The sequence below is a fragment of the Meriones unguiculatus genome, chromosome 17 (assembly GCF_030254825.1).
Source record: "Meriones unguiculatus strain TT.TT164.6M chromosome 17, Bangor_MerUng_6.1, whole genome shotgun sequence".
Lineage (NCBI taxonomy): Eukaryota > Metazoa > Chordata > Mammalia > Rodentia > Muridae > Meriones > Meriones unguiculatus.
The window spans coordinates 80,747,871-80,775,487 of record NC_083364.1 but is presented as its reverse complement, the minus strand read 5'-3'; the positions used below and the strand labels follow the sequence as shown (position 1 = coordinate 80,775,487).

General features: G+C 35.5%; 1 protein-coding gene across 5 annotated transcripts in view; it reads left to right on the top strand.

Annotated features, from left to right (window-relative positions):
• The window catches only part of Tmprss15 (transmembrane serine protease 15), a 130,808-nt gene that overhangs the window by 76,416 nt on the left and 26,775 nt on the right, over window positions 1–27,617 (top strand). For all 5 annotated transcript variants that reach the window (XM_060370672.1, XM_060370671.1, XM_060370670.1 and 2 more), the window contains 5 exons: window positions 1,838–1,963; window positions 3,442–3,582; window positions 15,933–16,043; window positions 17,926–18,058; window positions 26,295–26,390. In XM_060370672.1, the coding sequence (XP_060226655.1) occupies window positions 1,838–1,963; window positions 3,442–3,582; window positions 15,933–16,043; window positions 17,926–18,058; window positions 26,295–26,390 (607 nt within the window). The remainder of the gene's footprint in view (window positions 1–1,837; window positions 1,964–3,441; window positions 3,583–15,932; window positions 16,044–17,925; window positions 18,059–26,294; window positions 26,391–27,617) is intronic.

Below are 27,617 nucleotides of genomic sequence, written 5' to 3'. Positions count from 1 at the left end.
GTTCTGTTCAGGAAGTTGTCTCCTGTGCCAATGAAGTCAAGGCTTTTCCTCACCTTTTCTTCTAATAGGTTTATTGTATCCAGTTTTATGTTGAGGTCTTTGACCCACTTGCACTTTAGTTTTGTGCAGAGTGATAAATATGGATCTATTTGCTTTTTTTCTGCATGTGGACATCCATTTAGACCAATACCATTTGTTGAAGATGCTATCTTTTTCCATTGTATTGTTTTGGCTTCTTTGTCAAAATCAAGTTATCCGTAGGTGTGTGGGTTTATTGCTGTGTCTTCTATTCTATTCCATTGATCCTCCAGACTGTTTCTCTGTCAGTACCATGCTGTTTTTGTTACTGTTGCTCTATAGAATACAGAAATTGTGGCACATTTACACAATAGACTACTACTCAGCTATTAAAAACAAGGAAATCATAAAATGTACAGGCAAGTGGTGTGAACTAGAAAAGATCATCTTGAGTGAGGTAACCAAGGAGCATAAAGACACACATGATATATACTCACTGATAAGTGGTTATTAGACATAAAATGTAGGATTTAATACTAAAATCTATAGTCCTAAAGAAGCTAAACAACAAGGAAATGTTAGGGAAGATGCTCAATCCTTACTCAAAAGAGCAAATGCTATAGACATTGGAAGCAAGAGAAGACAGGTAATGGGAAAGTAGTCTACCACAAAGGGCCTCTGACAGACTCTACTGATTAAGGTATCAAAGCAAGCTGAGACGCAGCCAAATTTTGGTCAGAGTGCATAAAATAAAAAAGTGTCAGCACATTGCATTCTGATTGAGGCAATATTTGATGAGAATTGAATTAGAGTGAATGGTATAGTAATCAGGGTTTAGTTTCTGGAGATCAGCTGCATGTAATAAAAAATAAAAACAGGGTCAGGGTCAGAGGAGAGTCAGAGATTGATGCTGCCATTACCTAAGATGGAGAGAAAAGACCTAGAAGTTTTCCAGGCAGCCGTGTGTGTGTGTGTGTGTGTGTGTGTGTGTGTGTGTGTGTGTTTCATAGACATTAAATAGTTCTTCATATCTTTTCATTTCTGAAATGTAGGGCATAGTGAAAACACTTGGAGTGGTCAGTACTCTGCAGACAGAGGTTGATTCCTTAAGTGTGACTGAGCATACTTGGACTGTAGGGGAAATGCTGCAGACGAGAATCTGAATGCTAAATCACCTCAGAAATTAATAAAAGCAAGGAACATGTGTTGAGGCAGGCAACATTTTTAAAAATATTAACAGCATGCACTCTATTTTAATGAATGGAGACACTTTCAAATAAATATCAAAGTTTGCTTATTTGATCATGGAAAATTAGGTGTACCGCTGCTGGCTAGATGGCTTGTTAGGTAAGTGGCTTGACAATAAACGTGAGGTCCCCTGTCCCTGGAGCCTCAGCGGTGGAAGGAGAAAGCACTCTATCAAGTTATTCTTTATGCACTCTGCTCACCCCACACACACCCATGCACACACACAGTCACCCACACAGACCCACACACATATACACACACCGAATACAAAATAAATGAAAGAAAATTAAGTGAATCAAAGTAGAATGTTAATACCTACCGACATTCTTAAACTTTGTACTATAATAATAAGTGACCATTTACATTATTTGAATGAATATTTTATTTTGTACAAAATAAATTGAATTTGTGGTGAGTTTCTATCAAATTTTATTGAATTTTTGCAATACATATTTCAGACCAAACCAATATATTACCTTTCCTAGCACACACATACAAAACAATGAAAATAAACAAGAGAAATACAAATATGTATAATATAAATTAATTGTCATTATCTGTTTTCTTCAAGGTATATGGAATTTAAATGCAGAAAAGGGAAAAAATATTCAACTTCATTTTCAAGAATTTGATTTAGAAAACATTCATGATGTGGTTGAAGTGAGAGATGGGGGCGAAGCTGACTCCTTGCTATTAGGTAAGACGGAAATTTGAACCTCTGAACGTCAGCTAGCTCAAGATCTTGACTTACCGGGAGAGCACACTGAAGCAGATGCAAGCACTTTACAGCTGGTGAGACAAGAATATAACAGCAGGGTATCTTATTAAAAATATTCAGTTGATTGAAAATAATCCTTTCAAACAATATATTCTGAATAAGATTCCCCTTTGGCTAAGTCTTCCCAGAACATGCTGAGTTTTATTATGGGGGCATGTTTGCCATGGGGAAAAGATTGTGTCCTTTTAGAATATTCTTTGTGAATCAGGATTGATATATGTATGTCACAGTTCTGAAAAGTTGGTAATAATTAACTGTAAACACTTACACCATGTGTAAACTATTATGTAATTTCTATGATATATGTGTATATTAGGTATTCAGTGATAATTATTAAATAATATTTTCTTTGTCCATAACATACAAATTCTGTTTCCTATAAATATTTTAAGTTATTTTATTTTATGTTTTATCGTTAGTTTGATTATTATTGTCTCTGCATCATCTATTTCTCAACAGCTGAAAATGATGAAAAAGTTAACCAATGCTTACTTTTCTATATAGCTATTGATTACTATTATTTAATTATGCTTGCAAAATAATTGTGCCTGGAAAATAAAATATATATATTAGTACATTTAAGTGTTTTTAAAGAAACATAAGATCATATCATTTACCCATTCATTTTTAAGAAAGAAATATTTTTTATTTAGGAAATTCAGATACTAAATTACAAAGATGCTTAAATGATCACTGGGAAGCATGAACTAGAATGCCTCACCACAGAAAGGGTTTTATGTACTGTTCTAGTGACTCATACTCATCGCTTATCATAAAATCTGACTTAAAGTTCTTTAAATCAGGATATTGTTATATAAAAATTGTGACAAGTAAATTATGACTCACCATGAGTCCCAAGCCTGGGAGAGACCAGAATAAGAGTGAGAATTCCCCAGACATATCTAAAATCCTACAAATCTCTAGATCACAGCTTTCTGAAATGGATTGTCAGTGCCATACAGAATAAATCAGAAATGAAATTCTACAGGAACAGCAAGAACTGGAAAACATTTCATCTAGACCTTTATATACATTTGTAAACATATTCTGTGTTTTTTTTTTCATTTGCAGGTTAAATTGTGTTTCTAAAAAGGTCACTGGTTATATAATCAAGGAAAATAACAATCTATTATTTTACTTCTTATTAGCCACACAAATACAAAGAAAAAAATTCAGAAGCATATCAACATAAATGTAGACAGAAATTGTTTTGTTCTGGAATTGTTTTTCTTATTCTAATAGATAAGACAGTTAAGAGTAAGCATCATAAATAAGAAGGTTTACACACCTTTTGTGAGCCATGGTACACACAGTTCTACCTCTAGAAGAAGAAGGTAAAATACTTCACTTATCTCCAATATTCAAACAGCTTATGGACTCTTTTCCTTTGGGGACAGCTGTGTACACAGGACCTGGCCCTGTGAAGGACGTGTTTTCTTCCACCAATAGGATGACTGTGCTTTTCATCACAAACCTGAGGAGGGCAAGCAGAGGTTTCAAAGCAAATTTCACTACTGGCTATTACTTGGGGATTCTAGGTAAGAAATATTCATCAGAGCTATGGGAACAAACCAAGGAAATAAAACCCATTTCAAAACTAAATCACAATGTATATATTTGCATTCTGAGATATGATTTTGTCTTATTCAGCATAATGAAGATTTTTTTCTCCTTGTTCTTTATCTATGTAATAGTTACCTGAGGTTTTTCATGATATTGTTTTTGTATATGAATTACCACTTCTCTGGTAAGCTTATTGACTTCTCACCAAAGTTAAAATTTAGCATAAAGTTCAAAGTAAAGAAAGCAATTGGCTCTGGGTGAAGGACTGTTCTTTTTGCCAAGATCTTGTTGAGACAGGAGGATGGGAAGGACCACTAAACTCCTGGGAGGCAAATGACGCCCAATTAAAATATTAAACGTCATTAACTTATTAACCACAACCAGAATAAAACAGCTGCAATGGAGGAGTTTAATAATGAATGCTGCTGGCATTACAAGTTTCTTCTTGTGTTCTTTATTATGTCCCAAACTTAAGCATCAGGGAAAACAAAACAAAACAAAACAAAAAACAAAAAAAACAAAAACAAGCCATTTTGACACACACATATGGAAGAGTGGGAGTAAGAGTGAGACAAAAACAGATTAAAAGACAAAACAGAGACAGCAGAGACAGAGGCAGACAGAGGTCTAGATAGAAATACACAAAGCATGTATTTACTCTCATATCCATTATGTTTTAATATTTTGGAATACTTTGTTACTTGCTCGTCTATGCAGGCTCTGCCCTTTCTTGTGCTGCCCCACAACTCTGTGTACCTTTCCTGATTCAAATTTTTCACACATATATATAAATTCCTAGAGAGGAGGAATTTTGCACAGTTGCTTTCTTTTGGATTGTTAACAAAGGCTAAATCCTGCTGTGTGGTAAAATTATGTGTGCGTCTGTTTCTCTCCTGCTCAGCTAGCCCAAAACTCTGACCCTGCCTCAGGAAGTGGCCTGCTTTTAGCTTTGTGATCATTTTCAGCCCTGATAATAAGCCACAATATTGATGAACGCTACTTAGAAAGGGTTGGCTGCTAACCCCATCAGTTAATCTCCAGTTCTGGTTTAGAAGCAGCTACTTTTAACTATCTAAGAGTGATATGAATGAAACAAAATAAACCACTAATAAGATAAATGATAGGCACACATTTTTGTTTGTGTTAATTTATATTTATAATATATTTTATTTGTGTATATATTTTGTAAATTATACATATGCATATAATTTATATGTGTTATATATATATGAGCTATATAATTAAACATAATGCTCTCACATGACTATAATTCCAGGTTGAAATAGGAGGATCAGAATTTCTTTTGTCTTCTTTCATAAGTTTTTTTTTGGTGTTTTAGAGTATTATGGTTTATTTCAGCTTACAGTTTATAGTTCATCACACAGGGGAAAATAGGGAAAGAAGCTGGAGGCAGGATCTGATGCAGAGGTATGGAGAAGGGCTGTTGACTGGCTTGCCTAGGCATTATTTACCGACATTTGTTCTCAAATGAATATACACATATTTTTAAAGAAAAGCTTTAAAATATCTAGATTAAATAAACCCAAGGAATGACTTTTCAACTGCAGAGTAAAGCTATTTGTCAACATGAATCAGCTATTCAACACTGTGATCAGATCACTGAGAAAGTCAATTTAAAAGAGGAAGGATTTGTTTCATTTCCAGGTTTCAGAGATTTCACACCATCAGACCACAGTCCTTGGCCCTTTCATTATAGGGTCATCGGCAAGCAGAACATGGTATCAGGACAAGCCTGTGGCAGACACTACTTAATTTGTGGCGGAGAGACGAGAAACTGGGCGGGGTGGGGCAGGAGAATAGTCTTAATACTCCTAAAACAAGATTCACCAGTTCACTACTTCCTTCAACTGAGCTCCATCCTCTAAAATTTTCAGAACCTTCAAAAGAAGAATTACTAGTTAGCAATCACACTTTCCAACATCTGCGACTGAAGGGTAAAAGAGAAAGAGGACGCTCTATGTCAGTGCTGACTCCCATTATTATGTGAGGCAAATGAAACTGTTTCTTTAGAGGAATGAAAATGTTTCCATTCCCCCATTTCTTTACTTCTGGGCTTTCAAGGGATAATAATAAAATAAACTATAATAAGATGAAACAAAAACTTACACATAGGAATAGGACAAAATAAGCAAAAAGAAGGAAAAAGAATGGAAGAGATGACACAAGGACCAGACTAAGGCTCCACGTGGGTTCCCTAGGAAAGGGAGCATGGACTGTCTCTGCCATGAACTCAGTGACCGGCTCTCTGACCACTGCCCCCTGGGAGGTGCAGCCTTGCCAGGCCGCAGAAGACAATGCAGCCAGCCCTGATGATACCTAATAGGCTAGGGTCAAATAGACGGGCAGGAGAACCTCCTCTATCAGTTGACTAGGGGAAGGGAATAGGAGGAGCAGGGTGGGATTGGAAGGAGGCAAGGGAGGGGGCCACAGCTGAAATACAAATTGAATAAATTGTTATAAATGATAATAATAAAAAAAAATTTAAAAGAAAAAAAAAAAAGAAAGAAATTCATCTATAACTTATGCAGCACGCTGAGTTCCAGACCAGCCTGGACTGCCTGAGATTTTTTTTCTGACAGATGGAAAGGGAGTGGAGATGTGGGGTTGGGGAAAATACTAAGTTTTCTAAGAAATCAGAATTGAACATAAAATATAACTAATGCTGAAAATGAGACTAGAGTTCATGTAGAAGAAGAAAATAAATTTGTTGAATAGCAAATAATGAAATGTATAAAATAACTTAATAAAAATAAGTGTGCATTGGTGTCAATGCAATATATACATATGTGTGTGTGTGTGTGTGTATGTATGTATGTGTGTAATCAAAATTTAATTCGAGAAAATAGAGTCATTGCTTTGGGAATATTAATCAATATAATTTAGGAAATGACATTTTAAATTTAATCAGTAGCCCTGCTCCTTGTTAATTTTGTTATTACTGATTAAAATATGATAACAGTGTGTATCTGCCAATAGTTTGTCTGCTCCTTTGGCTTTTTTTTTTCCACTTCGGAAAAATCTATTATTTCTCTTTATAATTTAATTCACATTTGATTTGGTTTGTTATTTTTTTAATGAAATGTTTTGTGTGTCCATGTGATGAATGCAGGTAAGAATATGTTATTTGCTAGTGTTTATGTTATTAAGGTAAAATATACTTAGGATATGTATTGCTAGGTTAAAAACTAAATATGTACTTACTGTTTCGAAGAAATTTATTTAGGTCCTATAGAACACTGAGTAGCAGAAAGATAAAAATGTTTTCATTATTACTTTTTACCTAGAATTAAGATTTGGATTTTAATTATAACAAAATTGTTTGTTTCTAGTAGATTAGTGCTTGCATGTCACCTGCTTTATAAATGACATCATAACTCACTCTCTCCTCAAGACTTTTGAAAAATGTGTATTCATCTTTCTCGGAACAGTTTTCAGTGAAATTCTCCCAAACTCAGATTTTTCTTTCCAATGTGACTGGTGCCTTTGCTGGTGGCTTAAAATGTGGCTTGGGAATTCTTTTAGTTCATAAAGTGCTTGTTTTATAATCATGAAGACCTGAGTTGCATCCGAAGTGCCAATGTGAAAAACTGGGTGGTGAAGCACACTTCCAACTCTAGTGCTAAGGAGCAGAAACATAGATCCCTGGGGCTCCCTGTGCAGCCAGGCTAACCTGTTCAGCTGAGCTCTGGGCCAATAAGAGAACTTGTTGCACACACACACACACACACACACAAACACATACATGCACACACACACACTCATACACACATTATTAATATTAGCATTAAAGTTTTAGCAGGAAAGTGTATTGGGAATGAAAACTAATAAACACATGGTAAAGAATGAGAGTCACTGAATGGCATGCAAGACAAGACACAAAATAAAATCTATAAACAGAATGAACTACATCAAAATCAAGAAAGAGAATCATGTGGGGAAAATAATATATTTTCTAGGACTGATAAAATGAAGATCCTGACATCTATAGTGTTTTGTGAATTAAAAATTAATTTTCAAGTATTGGCAGTGATAAATTAATGGTATCATGCTACATATGTATATGATTAGCCCTATAATTATTATGCAGCATTTTATAACCTGCTCTCACAATCAGTAAGATGCAGACCCCTGCTAGATTTTACAGTTGCCTTATTTACCTTAGCCTGGGCTGACACTCCACCTATGCTCTCTCATATCTTCCAGTCCATGCCTTCCGTCCCAACTATTCTTGATTGGGCTACCTCCCATCCATAATCCTTAATACTTGCTGATGTTCTTCATCTGGATTGTTTCCTCCATCCACACCAGGAGCAATTTTTCCCGACCCATGTGGTTCTCTTTTATCCTAATCCATGGAGGTTTCCTCCTTCCTCCTGTCTCCCTTCTGTCTCCTTCAAGTGATTCTCCTCTCCCAAAGCCCATGAACTTTGGCCACACCTACCCCATTTTGCCCTGCTCAGGTTTAGACCTTTTAATCAGCCAGTCAGGAATCTTAGGCAAGGTTAAACAGCAATACTTGGGGTACATGACAGTTTGCTCATAAACAGTACAAATACCAGGGGGCCAGCAATTAAATACAAAGCACCAGACCATACTCCAACAGAGTATCAATATTACAGACTTTTCTACTTAACATTTTGAGTCTTAAGATTCATATTTACAAACAAAATATGTACCTTCAGTGACATTGAGTATGAAATCAGTTTTAATGATGAAAACTTAAAAATCATGGTATTTTAGCTTTAAAATACCATACACAATACTACTGCACAATGAAAAAAACACACAGCTGCTAATATTGAGTATTTCTTGATTCTTGAGTAATTGTCTCCATGCTCAGGTGGACAATGTTCCATGTGTGCTTCATGCAGGATAGTTACATGTTCACATGTGAGGAGTGTCATACGATGGCACAAAACAATAGCCAACACACAAAGGTACTTGCCCTCCCAGACATACAGACATCTCAACATAGTTTCAAGAGTTTTGTCATAAAAATATTTTTGATATAATTATATGCTTTTAAAAAATGGAAATAATTAAACCAACTGAAGTAATTTAGTTTTTTTCTAATCTATACACTGAGTAGCAGAGAGGATTTGTTACAAATCTAAGCAATTGAAATAATTGCGGAGTATCCTTTAATGACTAGAACTGAAAGTACTTCCAAACAAAGTTTATAAAAGCAATAGGCTTTTACAGTTCTACTTTAAAATCAATTGCAAGAGATGAAAGAAACTGAAACAGTATGGACTATGAATATCAAGAACAAACACATCTCTTCCAACAAAATTATCAGTTTTTTGCTTTTATATGATTGTTACTCTTGAAAAATAGTGTATCAAATATTTTCAAAAATGTCACAAAAATTCGATTTGAGAAAGTTACAAAAATTGTATCATTTAATGGAATGGAGTTAATTTTGTATCCAGCTACTTTGCTGAAAATGTTTAAAGGGTATATGAGTTTCTGATAGAATTTTGGGGGTCAATATCTGTACTTATCATATCATCTGCAAATAATGAAACTTTGACTTCTTCCTTTACAATTTGTATCTCCTTTATCTCCTGATTGTCTTATTGCTCTAACTAGGACTGTCAGTACTATGTTAAAGAGATACTGAGAGAGTGGGTAGCTTTGATTTGTCCTTGATTTCAGTGGGATTGATATAAGTTTCTCTCTGTTTAGTTTGATGTTGACTAAAGGCTTGCTATATTATTGCCTTTACTATGCTTTGCTATGTGAATCCCTGACATCTCTAAGACTTTAAGCATCAATGGATGTTAGATTTTATCAAATGATTTTTCAGCATCTAAGGAGATGATCATATGGTTTTTCTCCTTCAGTTTGTTAATGCGGTGGATTACATTTATGGATTTCCATGTATTAAACCACCCTTGCATGCCTGAGATGAAGACTACTTGGTCATGGCAGATGATATCTTTTATGTGTTCTTGGATTCGGTTTCCAAGTATTTTAATGAGTATTTTTACATCAATGTTCATAAGAGAGATTGGTCTGAGATGCTCTTTCTTTGTTGGGTCTTTGTGCTGTTTAGGAATCAAGGTGACTTGGCCTCATATAATGAGTTTGGAAATGTTCCTGTGTATATTTTGTAAACTAGCTTGAAGAGTATTAAAATTAGCTCTTCTTTGAAGGTCTGGTAGAATTCTGCACTGAAACCATCTTGCCCTGGACTTTTTTTTTTTTTTTTTGGATTGGGAGACTTTTGATGACAGCTTCTATTTCCTTGGGGGATATAGGATTATTTAATTTATTTAACTGATATTGATTCAACTTTGGTAAATGAATATATCAAGAAAACTGTCCATTTCATTTAGATTATCAAATATTGTGGCATATAGGCCTTTCAAGTAGGACCTAATAATTCTTTGGATTTCCTCAATGTCTGTCATTATATCCCCCTTTTCATTTCTGATTTTGTTTTGTAGTGTCTCTCTGTCTTTTACTTAGTTTGGCTAAGGGTTTGTCTATCCTGTTGATTTTCTCAAAGAACTAGTTCTTGGTGATGTTGATTCTTTGAATTGTTTTCTTTGCTTCTAATTTATTGATTTCAGTCCTGAGTTTGATTATTTCCAACTGTCTACTTTTGTTGAGTATGTCTGCTTCTTTTTTAATTTTTCCTAGGGATTTTAGGTGTTCCATTAACTTACTTGTATGAGATGTCTCAAAATTCTTTCTGAAGGCACTTAGTGCTATAAACTTTCCTCTTAGTACTGCTTTCATTCTGTTCCCTAAGTTTTGATAAGTTGCATCTTCATTTTCATTGAATCCTAGGAAATCTTTAATTTCTTTCCTGACCCAGCTATCATTGATTAGAGTTGTTCAGTTTCCATGTGTGTGTAGGCTTTATGCTATTTCTGTTATTGTTGAGGTCTAGTTTTAGACCAGGGTGGTCTGATATGATACAAGGGATTATATCCATCTTTTTGTATGTGTTGAGGTTTGCTTTGTATGGTCAATTTTAGAAGGTTCTTTGAGGTGCTGAGAAGAAGGTATATTTGCTGTTGTTTAAAAAAAAATGGTGTTGGTCTATATAATGTTTATTATTAGCCTAAGATTATCATGGTGGTGTAATTTAATCCTCTATCACAAACAATAAGACAGACACCTGTTAGATTTTATAACTGCCTTATTTACCTTGGGCTGGGCAGATATTTCACCTGTGCTCATTCAGTAACCTCAACATCCACCTCCCAGGCTCCAACCAATGACGTACTCCTTAACCACCCTCATCTGAGCTATCTTCTAGCCATAATCTCAATATACTTGCTTATATTCTTCATCTTCGTGGTTTTTCACAATTACTCTTGGTTTCTTCTCCATGCTAACCCACCGTGGCTTCCTCCTTCTTCATCTCTTCCAGTCTGTCTGACTGTGGTCTTTCTTCTGTTCTTTCCAAGCCTGGAAACCGTGCCTATCCCATTCTTCCCTGCCCAGGTATAGGCTGTTAATCAACCAATCAGATATAATGAGGCAGGCAGGTTCACACAATAAGGACAGATTTACACAACAAGGACAGGTCTAAGTGAGAATGTGCTCTTCTGAGCAGGGACAAGATCTTGGCAGGGGCGGGGGGGGGGGGGAGTAATTAACATTAGAATACATAGCACCAGGCCAACTCCCAACATATACTCTTTTGTGTTAGGGAAAAAAGTTCTGTAGGACGTCTATGAGGTCCATTTTATTTAATGCAATTGATACGATAAAAAGATCCAGTTATATGTGAAGGGGTTCTTTCCACTTGTTTTGCCCTGGAACCAGATTTTGGTCTTAAGCATCTTGTTTTTTTGAGAACACTGTTTCTCAGTGAAGATAGAGGACTCTCTTGCAGAACATCAGTGCATGACAAATCGACTTACTTATGGACTGCTATTTCTCCTAGAATTAGAAGATGGGCTCTGTGGTGTAGAGCTGAGTGTCCCAGCTTGCTCAGCACAGTCTTTTTCATCTAGCTTTTCTTCCTGTTTTTTCTTTCTTCCTTTTTTTTTTTTTTTTTTAGCAGAAGCCTGAAAAACAGATTGTATGTACATACTTCCTTAGATTGATGTTCTGGTTTGGCAATCATTTCAGAAAAGAAAAAAGTGAAAAAAATTATGTGATACATTATTTCCACTATTTATGAATCTTCCTTGTCTTCTGAGATGTTTTAGGAATACTTGACAGCATTTCATTGAAATATAATTATGAGGCATATTTTATATTACTCATCCTCTCTTAATTATCTCCACTCATGTTGACCTTAAGGATTCACGGTAGATATTTATTATGGTAAGTCTCTCAGGAATGTGTGCCCATTGCTTGTTTATGATTCTCAGAGTCTTCATGTGCAACTCAGTAGAGCATTGCCGACAACTCACAAGTGGCAGCTGGTTGTACTCACGGCCCTAAAGCCCTCCCCAGACTGGGTGGTGTGTGCCTTAGAAACCAATTTACTTCCTTTTAAGAAACCAAGCATATGGTGACTAAATGAAGCAGGGCTATAGAGACTTCATAAAGAGAAGATGGAGAAATTCAATTCTGAGTAATATTACTTTTTTCCACTTTCACCATGGGCATAAAACTATCAGAAATAAGATTTCAGACTCCAGTGAGAGTAAATTGTTGTATTGAAGGCTTCCTAATGACCTGAAATATATGTTTCAAAAACTCAAAATCAAGTTTGTAGATATATGGAAAGTTTTAAGTAGCTTATTTATACCTCTTCTCAAATTTTATAATTCCTAGTCACTTAGCAACAATATACCATTTTTCTCCAGTAATTTCTAATCCAGTCTATTCCACCTTCTAAACTAGGAACCTTTTCAGGACTTACAGGTATAATCCTAACAGCTTTGACTACAGAAAAACAAAATATTATAATTTTCAGGCAAGAACAGAGCATGTGCTTTCACTGAATAAAATTTAAGCTATTTATATTAATTTCAACTAAAATTTATCTTTCCAATTGAATATGGTTTGACTATAATAGTAAAAGCAAAATTTCAATAAATGTATCCATAAATAAGTATTGTCATTGTAAACTCATTTAACATAATGATTTAATAAATGTGGAAAATATAATTAATAATTTAACAGTAACTAGTAATGACTGACATTATAGAGTGTATCAAAATATTTGACTATCAGTCTAAAATTTTACCTTACAAAAATTAATATATGCTAAAATACATACTGTTATAGAATGTATATTTGTGTGTGTGCACCTATTTTGAAGATTCTGTGTATTCTAAAGGAAAGTTAAGGAATGATAACATCCAGAAGAAAGAGAAATCTTTCCAATAAGATACTTATGCTTCTTTGTACAAAAAATTTAATCATGTGAGGCCATTTGTCATCTCAGTAATCTGTTTAAAAATATGTGTTTGTAGAACAAATTGATAATTACATTCACTAGAACCTCCCTAATAATATTATGTTTTGAGATATATAGCCTACTTTTCTCCTGATATAAAAATTTGCAGAAACAGCCAGCCATAACTTTCTAAAAATATCTGTATTAAAGTAAATTAGATTTTGGTTAAAACATAGAATGTTTCAAAGCTTAAAATAGACAAATAGCTCCAATTACTATTTTCTGTAACCAAGAAAAAGTGATTAGACATATTTTCCTGTTTATCTTGTTATTTGAAGAGAAAAGTGGTGGAAGTAGAGTGGAACAAGAATATTAACTTAATAGAGAGATGCTTCAGAGCTCAATGGTAAAACATACCCACAGAGGGAAAAAAGAGAAAGAGAGATATTAGATACTTCTAAAGTTTCTATTTTTAAACAATTTAATTTCTGAGACTCACATATGTGTATATATTGTGTGTCTATCATATCTATCCAATTTTCCTAGCTCAGCTCCCATACCCAACAGCATATTCTCTACATTTTTATTTATATTTCTTTCCATTTGCTTGGTGAGTATGTGTATGGAAATCTGTAGCATGGCACTAATGCCAAAATCAGAGAATCATTTATGGAAGTTAATTCTCTTTTTCCACCAAGTGGATCCCTGCGATCAAACTCAGTTTCTCTGTCTTTGCAGCAACTACAGTTATCCATTGGGTTTTATTTTTCTCAGTCCAATTAATACTACCCATACATACATGCGTGTGGGCCCACTTAATGGATCATGGGTAACTTTCTAGGGACCACATTTCCAAACAACCTCCAGGTAAGGATAATGGGTCATGAGAGACTCCTCCATCTATCTTAGATTGTTGGCTTGCTGGTTCTTGAGCAGATCTTGTGCAGTTGTTCACAGGTGCTATAAACTTGCGAGTGCTAAAGCTCTAACGTTCAAGAAGATTGCATTTCAAGGGACTTCATAGTATCCCACATCTCTTGACATTTTTATGCTTCCTCTTCTGTAATGTTCCTGAGACATCAGGGGTATTTAAGGCTGAGCACTTACAATCATAGTATCAGCACGTTGACCAGTTATGACTCTGCAATACTTCTGCCTGCTAACAAATAATATTCCCTTTAAGGTATAAAGGGCAGATCTTAAGTTAGTTGCAGCCTCTTTTGACAGATTCTGTCACCAATTTTCTAAACAGGAAATTTAATAATGTTCCTATTTTTTGCTGTTAATATCACGTATTGAACGGTTGGTGTGTACACACTGGTATTCCAAGTGTATTTTTCTTTCTTTCTTTCTTTCTTTCTTTCTTTCTTTCTTTCTTTCTTTCTTTCTTTCTTTCTTTCTTTCTTTCTTTCTTTCTTTTTTTCTTTCTTTCATTTTCTCATGATAAGTTGAACTAATTCCCACTTAACATACAAGAAACTGAAACTCAGAAAGATTAACTTATGTGCAGAAATCTGTCTGGAGTGATTAAAATGACACAAAGTTGGGTAGGAAGGGAAGGGGGTATATCAAAGTTAGAAGGTCAGTGAATATAATCAAGCATGTTGTATGAAACCCTCAAAGAACTAATTTATAAAACTCTCCTTTAAAACTGTGTCAATACTTAACACTTCTCGGATTTCGGTCTAAAGCCTAGATTTCTAGTAGAAATGATTCCTCTCACAGACTACTACTTTTGTTCATTATAAATAAACCCTGGGAACTACATTACTGACTGGTCTGGCAAGACATAAAAGCTGGTACAATAGTGGCAAAAATAGCATGGGAGTACCATCAACATTCTGACTGTTTTATGTCCAAAAAGACATTTCTATGAGGAAAAAAAAAGATTTGGAAAGAGGAAAATTATGGATAAAAAATAGAAATGTTGGTGCTTTGTAGATGTATAAAATTTGACAATTTCATACATGTATTTAAAAAAATTAATAGGGGCTAAGGAGATGGCTCAGAGGTTAAGAACACTGGCTATTCTTCCCAATGGTCCTGAGTGCAATCCTAGCAACCATATGGTGGCTCACAATCATCTATACTGAGAGCTGGTGCCCTCTTCTTGTGTGGTATATAAATAATAAATAAATATTTTTTTAAAAACATCAATAAAAGTTTAACTCCACCCCACTCAAATACCAGCAGACCATCAAACACAGAACAATTGTTTATAGCGGAACTACAGGAATACGTTATTATCTATGTTTTTAATTACCTATGTCACAAGGTCAATACCTACCTATGTATGTATTTCAGATTAGTGACACTATATAATTGTATGTGTGCGCATATGTGTGCAAACACATACCTGAACATACACATACACACACATATATCTAACAAGTAAAAAGCTAATTTTTGTAACTTTTAAAACAAAATTTTTCATTTTGTAGCTCTTCGGTTTCTGGTATCTTTTTAATTTAAGTTGTGACTTAGTGAAATAAAGTTTAATATAATGGTGCAATTCTGATTCTGGTTTATGTTTGCTAGTTGTTTTCAAAATAGAGCTATTCCTGCTTCCTGTTATGAAAGGTTTTGCTTCTGCTTTGGGATTATGCGTGTACTAAAGAGCATGGGGTGCTAAGTGTCTACTGTGCATTCCCAGAGGATCTGTATTAATGGTGGTCTGAACAGAGCTTGTCTACCATCCCAGCATAAAGCTCTTCCTTCAATGCATCTCTCTCTGAAGGAAGTATGTCTGAGATTCCTCAGGTCAGCTTATTTTAAGGACAATCTCAGCTACCTCTTGGAACTTTTCCCGAAAGCACTTTTACAAAAGAGATTGCAAGGTGTTTTTTTAAAAATCCTTGGAATTTCAAATTTGAAAGTTCTTCCACCATAGGCTAAAGCAAAAGTCTGGTGTTTAAAGGGGCATAAGTGAGTGGCATGGGTATACAGGAACCTTCAACTTGTGATTTCTTTGTTCTGCTAAATAAACAGAGCCCTGCCAGGATGGCGAATTTCAGTGCACAGAGGGGACCTGCATTCCCAAGGCGAATCTCTGTGATAGCCACCCACACTGCAGTGATGGCTCAGATGAGGCACGTTGTGGTACGTTATATTTTCATGGAAATACTCCTGTGGTTTTAACTTTGTTTTTCTTTTTGGATTCTCCAAGTGTGAAAGAAAGAATACATACGGTTTTATTGCAAGTGTTGAGGAATGCGAGTCTCCCTCCTAAGCTGAGCTTTGAGACCATTTTTGATTTGTAGTAAAACGAACATGTAAGCCTCTAGCTCATGTGCATTGCTTGTTAAACTTGGTCATGTGCAATATAGCTGTAAGTCTAGGACAAGAAGGACTCAGTGAGAAACATACCAAACCAGGCACTTTAGTAACTGCCACTCTCTGCTCTATTTCCTTTATTGCCTTAGGGAGGAGCACCTGAATGCATATTACAACTGACTACTCTGGAGCTGGTACTTTATATTTTTAGTTCTTAAGCATCTTCTACTTCTTCTACTTTGAGTGATTTCAAGCCAAGCCTCCATTTCAGGTTGCAATGACTGAATGAGTAATTTTATTTTATTGTACATTGCTTTGATGTCTAAAAAAAAAAAAAGGATTACACATATTATATGTATTGCACTATAATAAGTGTGGTAAGAGTCCCACATTAAAAACTGACTAGATTTAGTTCTGAAGAAACTGAGTTTTGAGGAACTCAGATCTGTCACAAATCAGATGCTTCATAAAAGCTAAGGGTATTCTTTTAATCTCAGTCTGTTTAATTCAATGCCCAAATCGTTTAATGAGAGAATAAAGTAAAACCAATAACAACATGGCGTTTGCAGGTCACATCCCAGCGCTGAAAATTTCTTTACTTAAAACCCAGCTTAGATCCAATCCCTTTTTTGGCATAAAGACCGCAATATTCCTCACAGAATGTTTGTATGATAGTGGGAATATGAAGAAAATAAAATAGCAAATATGGCAAATAAAAATACAATGTTTCTGAAAAGGCAACATGAGTAAACGAAATAACTACATTATCTCCTGAATTTGTTTTTTCCATTTTTAGTGAATAAGTATATAGGAATTGCTTTTCATAAATAAATTTTAATAACTTAAATAACAATATATGCGAGTTTATTTTGTTCATTTGCTGGAAAATAACTTCTATGTTTCTGTTTTTTTCAACTTATAGTCATAGATAAAGACAAAATGCTATCAACTAAATTTGAATTTTTCAAATTATATCTTCCAAGATACTCTTCAGAAAAAATCTGCAACCAATTACTAAGCTCTGAGTGGGGGTTCAGCCTTGCCAGGCCACAGAGGAAGACAATGCAGCCAGTCCTCATGAGACCTGATAGGCTAGGATCAGATAGAAAGGGAGGAGGACCTCCTCTATCAGTGGCCTAGGGGAGGGGCATGAGAGGAGCAGAGGGAGGGAGCGTGGGATTGGAAGGAGACCACAGCCGGGAAACAAAGTGAATAAATTGTAATAAATTATAATAATAAAAAAGAATAAGCACATTTTAATTAAGGCCACCATGAACTCAATCAAAATGACCCTGTGTATTACCTAGTATCTTTCATAAACCTCTATGTGCTTATTGCTATTTTTAAAAATTCTGTTGAAAGTTTTAAATTATAGCTATGACTATTTATGGGATGCAAAGTGGCATTTAATTTTGGCATACAATGTTGAAAAAGTAAACTTAGCTAATCAACCTAAACAGTACCTCAAATGCTTAATACATTTTTGTAATGAGGCAGGTTGAAATTTATTTATTTATTTATTTATTTATTTATTTATTTATTTTAGCAATTTAAAAATACATAGTCAACATGACTATACTGTGTACTTGGTCTCAGGAACCTTTATTCCTCCTGCTGAAATGAATTTTTTTTCTTTTTGACCAATATTCCCATGTGGCCTCCATTCCCTGGCTTCTTGTAACCGTAACCCTTTTCTCTGCATTTTTAGTGCGTTTTCTCAATGGCACAATGAGCAGCAACGGGTTAGTACAGTTTAACATCCATAGCATTTGGCACATTGCCTGTTCTGAGAACTGGACCACACAAATTTCAAATGAAGTTTGTCATCTTCTGGGACTAGGGTAAGTGAGTATACCATGCTCTTTTATTTTGTATTATTAATATGCATTGTAGTATGTGTGTGTGTATGTGTGTGTGTGTGTGTGTGTGTGTGTGATATGTATATAAGGGTACACATGTGTGATATGTATATAAGGGCATATGTGAAGATCAGAGGATATCCATATAGTTTGGTAGGAATTACATTCTACATAGCATACTAACCAACATAGTTTCAGAAATGCTAAATAATATACTTGTAAATTAAGTATGGATGTGCATTAAAAGGATTGTCTACTTGAGTTTTTGATCTTAGCCATTCTGATGGGTGTAAGGTGAAATATCAAGGTCGTTTTGATTTACAATTCTCTGATGACTAAGGAGCTTGTGCATTTCTTTAAGTGTTTTTCTGCCATTCGATATTCCTCTATTGAGAATTCTCTATTTAGATCTTTATCCCAATTTTTTTTTTAAATTGGATTACTTAGTTTGTTGGTGTTTAACTCCAAAATGCAAGTGACGACACATGCTAGAAACGTTGTGGAGAAAAGGGAACCCTCCTGCACTGCAGGTGCCAATGTAAACTTGACCACTTTGGAAATTGATCTGGTGCTTTCTCAGAAAATTAGGAATAGCGCTACCTGGAGACACCGCTACACTATTCCTAAGCACATATCCTTATATGCATATATGCTCAACCATACAATAAGGACAGTTGCTCAACTATGTTCGCAGAAGCTTCATTCGTAATAGCCAGAATCTGGATACAACCTAGATGTCTCTCAGCAGAGGGATGGATACAGAAATTGTCACACATTTACACAATGGAATACAACCCAGAAATTAAAAACAAGGAAATCAGGTCTCATCAGGAGACCTGGCTGTATCATCTTGCCCTGTAGCCTAGTACAGCTACATCCTCCCAGGGGGAGGTGATCAAAAAGCCAGCCACTGAGTTCATGTCAGAGACAGCCCCTGCTCCCTTTACTAGAAACCCAGTTGGAAGCTGAACTGCCATAGGCTACATCTGAGCAAGGAATCTGGGTTATCTCCATGGGTAGGGTCAGATGGAAAGGGAGAAAGACCTCCCCTATCAGTGGACTGAGGGAGGGGCATGGGAGGAGAAGAGGGAGGAAGTGATTGGGAGGGAACAAGGAAGGAGGGCTACAGCTGGGATACAAAATGAATAAACTGTAATAATAAATAAATAAATAAATAAATAAATAAATAAATAAATAAATAAATTTTAAAAAGAATAGGGACTTCGTCTCATTAAAAAAAATACCCACAAGGAATAAAAATAAATTCTGCAATACTGAGTCATATTTACTTACATGTTAACACATCTTCAGCCAGACTTTGATATCTGGTCCACTGACCTCATTTCCTATGGATCACATTTCTTGCTGCAAGACACAGAAATCAAAAGATAGGCTCCTTCAATATAGAAAATAAGTGATGCAGTACATTGCCTTAGATACAGCATTTTTGAGAAAGGCCAGGTACTGTCTTTCTTCTGAAATGATTCAGGTAATTTGTACAAAGATGCTAATCTTTGTTCCTATTCATGCTTATTAGTCTCCACAGTGCATTAATAACTGAAAGGACATCACAGCATTAATGAGGGTTGTCTAGACTGGCAAACAGAAATGGAAAAAAAAAACTTAGTAAGTTTAAATGGTGTGTTTGGTACAGTGGGAAATAATTTAGGATACAAATTTTTGAGCCTGCACTGTAGTCCCTCAAGGTTATTTATGCAGATTGGGTAGGAACAGCAATTCCCCACAGATTTGAGAAAATCACATAAGGAAGATTTCATCAGCCTTTACTCTGTTATATTAAGCATTTTAATTCCTTTCCATTTATAAAATGCATAAAAAAGTACTCTAACATTTTTATGTCGTTGATCAACAGTATTTTGTTTTGTTTGATTTTACAGTGAGATGAAAGTTATGCTGAAGTAAACAGCGAGTTTTCAATTGTGTGTTTCTTAAGAAGGAAACCCATGGTTACAGCCCTATTTGTGCACATGGGATTGGCCTGGACAAATTATTAAAATTAATTACTGGTATTTAGAAAATATTAGTGGGAAATAGACCTAGTGGTTTGTTTCCTAATTAGAGTTTTTGGAGGGGTTGTTAACTCTCCTAAGAGTCCTGTACGATATATTGCTACCTTACAGACCAGGCTAGTCAGTTTTATCCTCTCATTCTCAAATCTAGACACGAAATAGACTTATATCTGTGTTCTTCTATTTCAAGGTGTTTGCACAAACTGAAGTAAGGATGTATTTTGTCATTCAAATACCATTGCCATAATTAACTGGAGGAAAGGGAAGGGATAAATGTTGTACTTATAATCTCAAAAGTAAAATGAAAGATCCCATGCAAACACACATTTAATTTACCCACAATTTGGCATGAGCTACTATACACCTGAAATTAAAATTGGCATTTTATACTGGCTTAATATGTTGATAGACAGTAATCTGGTTCCCATATGTAATTTCTGTAAGTGTCCTGATAATTTTCAACCGTGTAGTAAAAGCTTTAACTCGTTACAACTGTGAACACACACACAAACACACAGAGAGAGACAGAGACAAAGAACCAGAGAGAGAGAAGTTAGTTCTCCCTTTTTACCACGCAGTTCCTTGGGATGGACGTTCTTGGATTTGATGGCAAGCCTCTTTAGCTCTCCAGTCACCAAACCGTATCACTTACTTAGGTGTGGCAGAGTAAAAGAAGCTCGACAGAAGTTGTTAGAAAAATAATTTCTACTCTATTAAAATGACTATTTAAATAATTTTAGTAAATGATGCACTTTACTAGCAGCTTGTCTCTACATGACATACAAATTATGCCCATTTTCTTCTGCTTTAAAATCAAGAATGCATGAATTAAAAATAACTGAGCAGTAAACTAGCTGCAGAACTTTGACAGCACCCTAACATTCATCTCTGATCAATTTATTGCCTTATAGGGCTGGTGAAGGGACATAGGTAAGGAAGGCCAACGAGAAGTAACTCAAGAACTATAACAAGACAGACCTGATTGCCGGGGTGCACACACATGCATGCACACACACACTAAATATATAAGTAAATGAATAAATTTAAGCCAAGAACACTCAAGCAAAAGTTAAAGGAGAGCCATGCTGTACAAAGTACAGTGTATGTGGAGACCCTGCCTCATTGACAAGCTTCCGCTCAGCCACATTGAAGCACCAGCAGTTTGTTTTCATCCAAACACTATTACTTCTGTAAGATAACAGAGAGCAGTGATAAGACTGACCCATTGATTTCTCTCTTGTTGTGACCATGGTATCTTGCACAAAGGAGGAATTGACTACACCAAGATAACTTTTCTATTGACCTTTCTTCGCCCCTATGCAAAACTTTAAAGAACTGAGGCAAGAAAACCTAAAATTCATTCTCTTGAAAAGTTTTTCTAGGTAAATGAATGAAATTTGCAGTTGAAGTATGTCCTGTTCAGATATAATGTTACATAACTGCCCACTGTTGAGATTGTCAGAGTAGGATACTTTGTCGCGGACTCTCTTCCATCCACCGTTCCCCTGTCTATAAAGTCCTGAACTCTGTCCTGCCAAATCAATCCCTTCTTACCCTCCAATCCGCAAAGAAAGACCTTCATTCTCCAAAAGCCTTTTCAGCTTAATCCCACCTGGCTCCATTCATTGCTTAAGCCTTTTGGGGTGTGAAATGAGCTACAGTGCCAGGCTGCAGTACTTGCAGCATGCATTATTATTCCTTCAGCTTTCCTGTGTCCAAAGGCTTAAAACATCTCTACCTAAGCTCTTGCTGCAGGGAAGAATCCTTATCTCAGCAAATGCAGTCTGAGTAGCAAGACAAAAGAGAGGCAACCTAAGCAGGGCCTAGAAGAGTGGCTGAAGATGGAATACCGTCTAAGCAGCCTGGGGATAGCCTTTCTTCTCTCCCTAGAATTCCTTTATAAGTATATTTTTATACTCCATCTGCTACCTAAAAAGTAATTATATATATATATATATATATATATATATATATATATATATATATTTCTCTTCTCACATAGAATAAACTTTTCCTGAAGTCAGGAGGGCACTTTACTGGTATATAAACCATAAAAATTATAGTATGGGTTTGGAAGTAGGATGCTGGGATAGCCTACTATGTATACAAAGTAAAGCCATATGGCAATCTTTGTGATATTAAATCTCTACTCATCTCAGACAGTTGTGAAAATGGGCACTAGAGTTATCAAAATCTATATATATGGATATTATATATGGAAATTATCATGAATTTCAAAGACTGATTCTTTCAGATAAAACAAAATAATGTACCATACTTATCCTCTTGATTCAATCTATTAGTTATGAGAAACTTCTTCAAAAATAAATTATGACATCACATAGGGTTGCTAATCTCTTATTTTATATGTAATGTTTATTATTGAGTCCTTTAATTATAGTTTCTCTTTAACTTTAAATTTTATTATGAGTCAAACTTAAATAAATTATGTAGAAAGAGAAAGGATAAATTTAGATTGTCAGGATTTGAAATCCAAGCATTCAACTGCTAAATAAGTTCCCAAATCTAATATCCAGTTCTGATATATGAAAATATGTATCTGAATTGAAAAACTCCATTGAATACTTTTAGGTTTCTGATGTCAATACCAAACATAGAAAGTTTGTATCTGTCACTATTTTATACATTTTGTTGAAAAGGTTCATTGTTTTCTAGCTAACTAAAGATGGTATGATGTAGCATTCAGATTGAAACAGGAGTATTGAAATCCCAAGGCTAACTTGGGATGTACAATGAGACTGCTAACAGCCTAGGCTACAGAGCGAGACTCTTATCAATACATCTGCATGATTAAATTCAGCCTGTTTTCTTGCCTTCTTTTCACCCGAATCACATAGAAAAGAATGATATGTGTCTTCTATTCTGTGAAATACACATCTCTACTTCTTCCAGGGGCAGTACCAACAGCTCCATGGGTCATCATTTTTGAGCTTCCTTAGGGAAGAACATGTGTTCCTTATTCTCAGATGCCATGCTGTAGCCTTCCTTTCACTTATAATACCTGTGTCAAAGTCATTAAGCACAGTCTCACCATGTAGCACCAACATCAGATATGGAATAAACAGAGTAGGTTAAATATCTATAAAATCATAATTTAATATTCTCTATTTGCATTTAAATACTGATACTGATAGGTCCCTTTAGGACCTATATTAAAGAAATTTCAAAGGAACATGGAAAGAGAAGGAAAACTGAATTGTCTTCAGAACATTTTAATGAAGAAGTCTTGGTGTTCTCCATTTTATGCGTAGTTAAAACATATTCAAGTAGCTAGAAATAAAGTTGAAAACAGAACAAGAGGGCCTTGTACAACTCTAATACACAGAGTTTGTATTTCACCATCACCTTGTTCCCTTTCTAAATATAGCACATAACAGAACATTCGAAAGTTTTGTTACAGCAGCATGACAGGCCTGGACCTTGACTTTCTGATCCCATTGATGTAAAGCTGTTCTGGTTGGTTTATATTTTATGGAGTGGCAACTGCTGATGTTGAACAAAGCACTGTGAGGATGTCTCCTGGTGATAACAGATGTAGAAAACATTTTAATGATGGTGTAGACCTTTGAATATTAAAGAATTAGGTGACATTGTGAAACTTGCAGGCAAATAGATGGAACCAAAAAAGGTCATCCTGAGTGAGGTAACACAGAAGCAGAAAGACACACATGGTATATACTCACCTACAAGTGGATATCAATCATACAATATAGGATAAACATTCCAAAACCCACAGACCCAAAAAAGGCAAACAATCCGGAAGACCCTAGGGAAAATGCCTAATTCTCGTTCAGAAGGGAAACTCAGGAAAGACACCTAAGGCCCTTAATTAAAAAGAGAACAGGACAGGAGCCCACCGAAGATCTCCTCTAAAAGCTCCACCCAGCAGGAGATCAAAGCAGATGCAGAGACACACAGCCAAACCCTGGACAGAGCTTAGGGAGTCTCATGGAAGAAGTCGGGGATAGAAGGACCCAGAAAGGGCAGGAGCCTCATGAGAAGACCAACAAAGCCAAAAAGCTGGACCCAGGGGAGACTGGAAAGACTGATGCATCAACCAAAGACCATGCACAGAGAGGACCTAGACCTCCTGCTCAGATGTAGCCCATAGACAGCTCAATCTCCATGTGGACTCACCAGGAAGGGGAGAAGACACAGTCTCCAACATGAACTTGGTTGCCTGCTCACCTCTCACTGGTGGGGTGACCCAGCCAGCCCACAAAGGAAGAGGATTCAGGCAATCCTGATAGGACCTAGTAGGCTAGACTACATAGAAAACTGCTCAAAGGTGGTAGACAGTAGGCAGAATAAGGAACTTTACCATACATAAACACAGGAAGAAAGCTGTCTGAAAGGGAGATTGGACAGTAATTACCTCCAAGGACGTTCCCTCCCAACAGAGAAGTGTAGGAATCAGTTTCAGTACTGAAGTGCGGTGAAGCTAGCAACAACAAATGAAGTCTCTTTACAATAAGGAGGCCTGATATTTTAAGTTGGTGTGATGACTTTTACAGGAAGCTACATGCTGGTAAAATCCAGAGATCTTGATCTACATTCCCTCTCACAGGAATGGGCATCTTCACCTAAAACTCTTTTATTTTGGAAAATATTTTTTATGACTAGAGCATCCTTAATCATTCTACATTCACTTCTGCCTTATCCTAAGCTTCAGCAAATACATCAAATACAGCTATTTAAGTAAAGTAATTCTTCTGCTGGTGTAGTAACAGGAAATAGTATAATCTCTAAAAATAACAATAACAGGGCTTTTCTTTGTTTCGGTAAATCTATTTGTGATTTATTAAAGGAACATTAATGACTTTGTGTTCTTTTATTAAATTTATCTGCTTATCAAATGAAAGTGAAATACACAAAATCCTGGGACATTAGACAGAGCCCCGACTTTTCCAGCTGTCTCTTCAGTGGCTAGAAGGTACCAAATGAATGTTCATTCTTTTGAAGGCATTGTAAAAAAGATGTTACCCTATAACTTTTTCTGTTCATTGATTATAAGAATATTGAGTGTTTCTTGCACATTCCCAGTGCACCCAAACACACTGTTATTGTTTGCTATCATCCATGGAAGATATTGAATATTCTGGAGAGGCAACAAGCAGATGCAATACGCTATTTTAGGAGGTAGGGACCACATTGTCTCCTGACAAGCACAGATAGCCGTCAAATCAGGATACTTAGAACCCAAAGGCAAATAGTAATAGTAGTAGGAGTGTTAGTGTTATTAAACTGTTGCACATTTGTCACATGCACATTGTACATTGCATCATTTTAACTGTCTCTTTGTCTTTCAATGTTCATATATTAGTCTTAAGACCTTAAATGAATAAGTTAAAAAAAATTGAAACAAGACTGAAGATTTAAAGTCTCTAGCTAAATTTTAAGATAGCATAGAAAACTTTAAGAGAACTTTTCACTAGGGCACCACAGCAGATGCTGCAGATATCACAGACAGAGGTGCTTAGGTATTCCAAATACCTAGAAGATTTTACAGGGAGGTGTCCTTTGCCACCATGTGGTGGCTCAGCAGTTAGCAACTGCAAATTTAGGTTCTCAGAAAAACCATGTGTCTTCTACCTTGAATTAGGAGCACTTTAACTTTAAATTTAGTGATATATCAAAAGTGAAAAAATACGATTTTCAAGCTAATTCTGAAAATCTTATTTCACTATGTAGTTCTCAGGTGGTTTGATTTTCTTGAAAGATGAGTTATACTTAATGAAAAAAAAGGCTTAAATCATGAGCACCATATTTATTTTTATCTTATTCAAATTTTTGCTAATTTTAGATGAATTGACCACTTGAATTATTCACATTCAGAAAAGAAAAAAGATGGAATAGAAATCTGACCCTCAAGAGAAAAGTAGGATATTCAAGAAAGTACTAAAGGAATTTCCCCAAAATTCACATTTCATGTCATTAGTAATAATTCTGCTAATTGTCTGTAGTATTTCTTGATATACACACACATATATATACATACATATATATTTCTTCTCTCATTCAATACATCCCAAACACAGTTTCCCTCCCTCCACTCCCAAGTCATCACATAATTTATTTAAAAAAAATTACATCATTATGTAATTTAAAATGTAACATTTTGTTGGTAATTTTATTTCCTGTTTTTATGTCACCTTTTCCTATCTTAGGAGTGCAAATTCATCAATGACGATATTATCAACTGGAAGAGGCCCATTTGTGAAATTAAACAAAGCTCCTAATGGCAGCTTGATACTAACACCTAGGTGGGTACTAAGATGTTTTGTTTTTATTTGATACATTGGACCAAATAGAAAATATTTTTCTATTTGGTACTACATACAGACCACATGTATGTGAAAGTTGTTCAACTTCTTTTACTTATGTAATGTCAAGCAACAGCTAACTGATTTTTTTTTTCTGACAGGATTATCTGATACTCATTTTTATGACACAGTCTAATAAAGTATAAGTCATTAATATTCTGGCATACAGACAGGGAAATGATATACCCTAATACTATTTTTATTATATTTTAAAGCCCTAAAATCCATGAAAAGAAATTGTAAGTCTTAGAATAAATAGGATCTATGCTCCTCAGACAATCATCAAAAGGCAAAGGGTTAGATGAAAATCAAATATTATTTTTCTTAGCAAATAAAAATGAATATCACTTAAAATATTATAATAAGATCTATGACATATCTTGTTTACTATTTTAAGTTAGGTTTACTCTCTCCCATAGCCATTTGTGGGGTTTAATGCAGCATGTTTCATTCAAAAGTATGTCATGGGTTAACTGTGTAATTTCTCCTGTTTAGGGTTTAGTGGTGATTTTTTTTTTACTTGAAATTGATGAAATTAGCCTCTGAATTTTATAATTCCATTATAGCCAAACTGTGACTGAGAAATGACTGTAAGGAGCCATCGACATTGCATTCTAACAATTAGCATCCTATTAGCAGTTTATTTTGTTTAACAGACTTGATGTTAAAAAGAGGATCATCTTGGCTCTGTTGGTCTCCTTTTGGAGCTCCTGTCCCCTCCAGGGGAACCCTAGTAAGGGGAGCAGGGCTTTCTCTGAAATGAACTCAGTGGCTGGCTCTTTGCTCACTTCCCTCTAATGGGGATACAGCCTTGCCAGGTCACAGAGGAAGACAATGCAATCAGTCCTGATGAGACCTGATAGGTTAGAGTCAGATAGAGGAGGAGAAGGACCTCCCCTATCAGTGGACTAGGGGAAGGGCATAGGGGGAGAAGAAGGAGGGAGGGGGCCACAGCTGGAATACAAATTGAATAAATTGTAATAAATTATAATAAAAAAATAGCATCATCTAAATCCACTCTTCATGAGAGTCAACACTCCCATAAGCACAAGTAATAAAATAAATACATAAGGACATATTTCGTATCAATGAAAGGACCTTGGAGTTTAGTATTTTATAGCAGTGTTGACTGATATTATGAGTCTCACTGGGTTGAGTCAAACCACC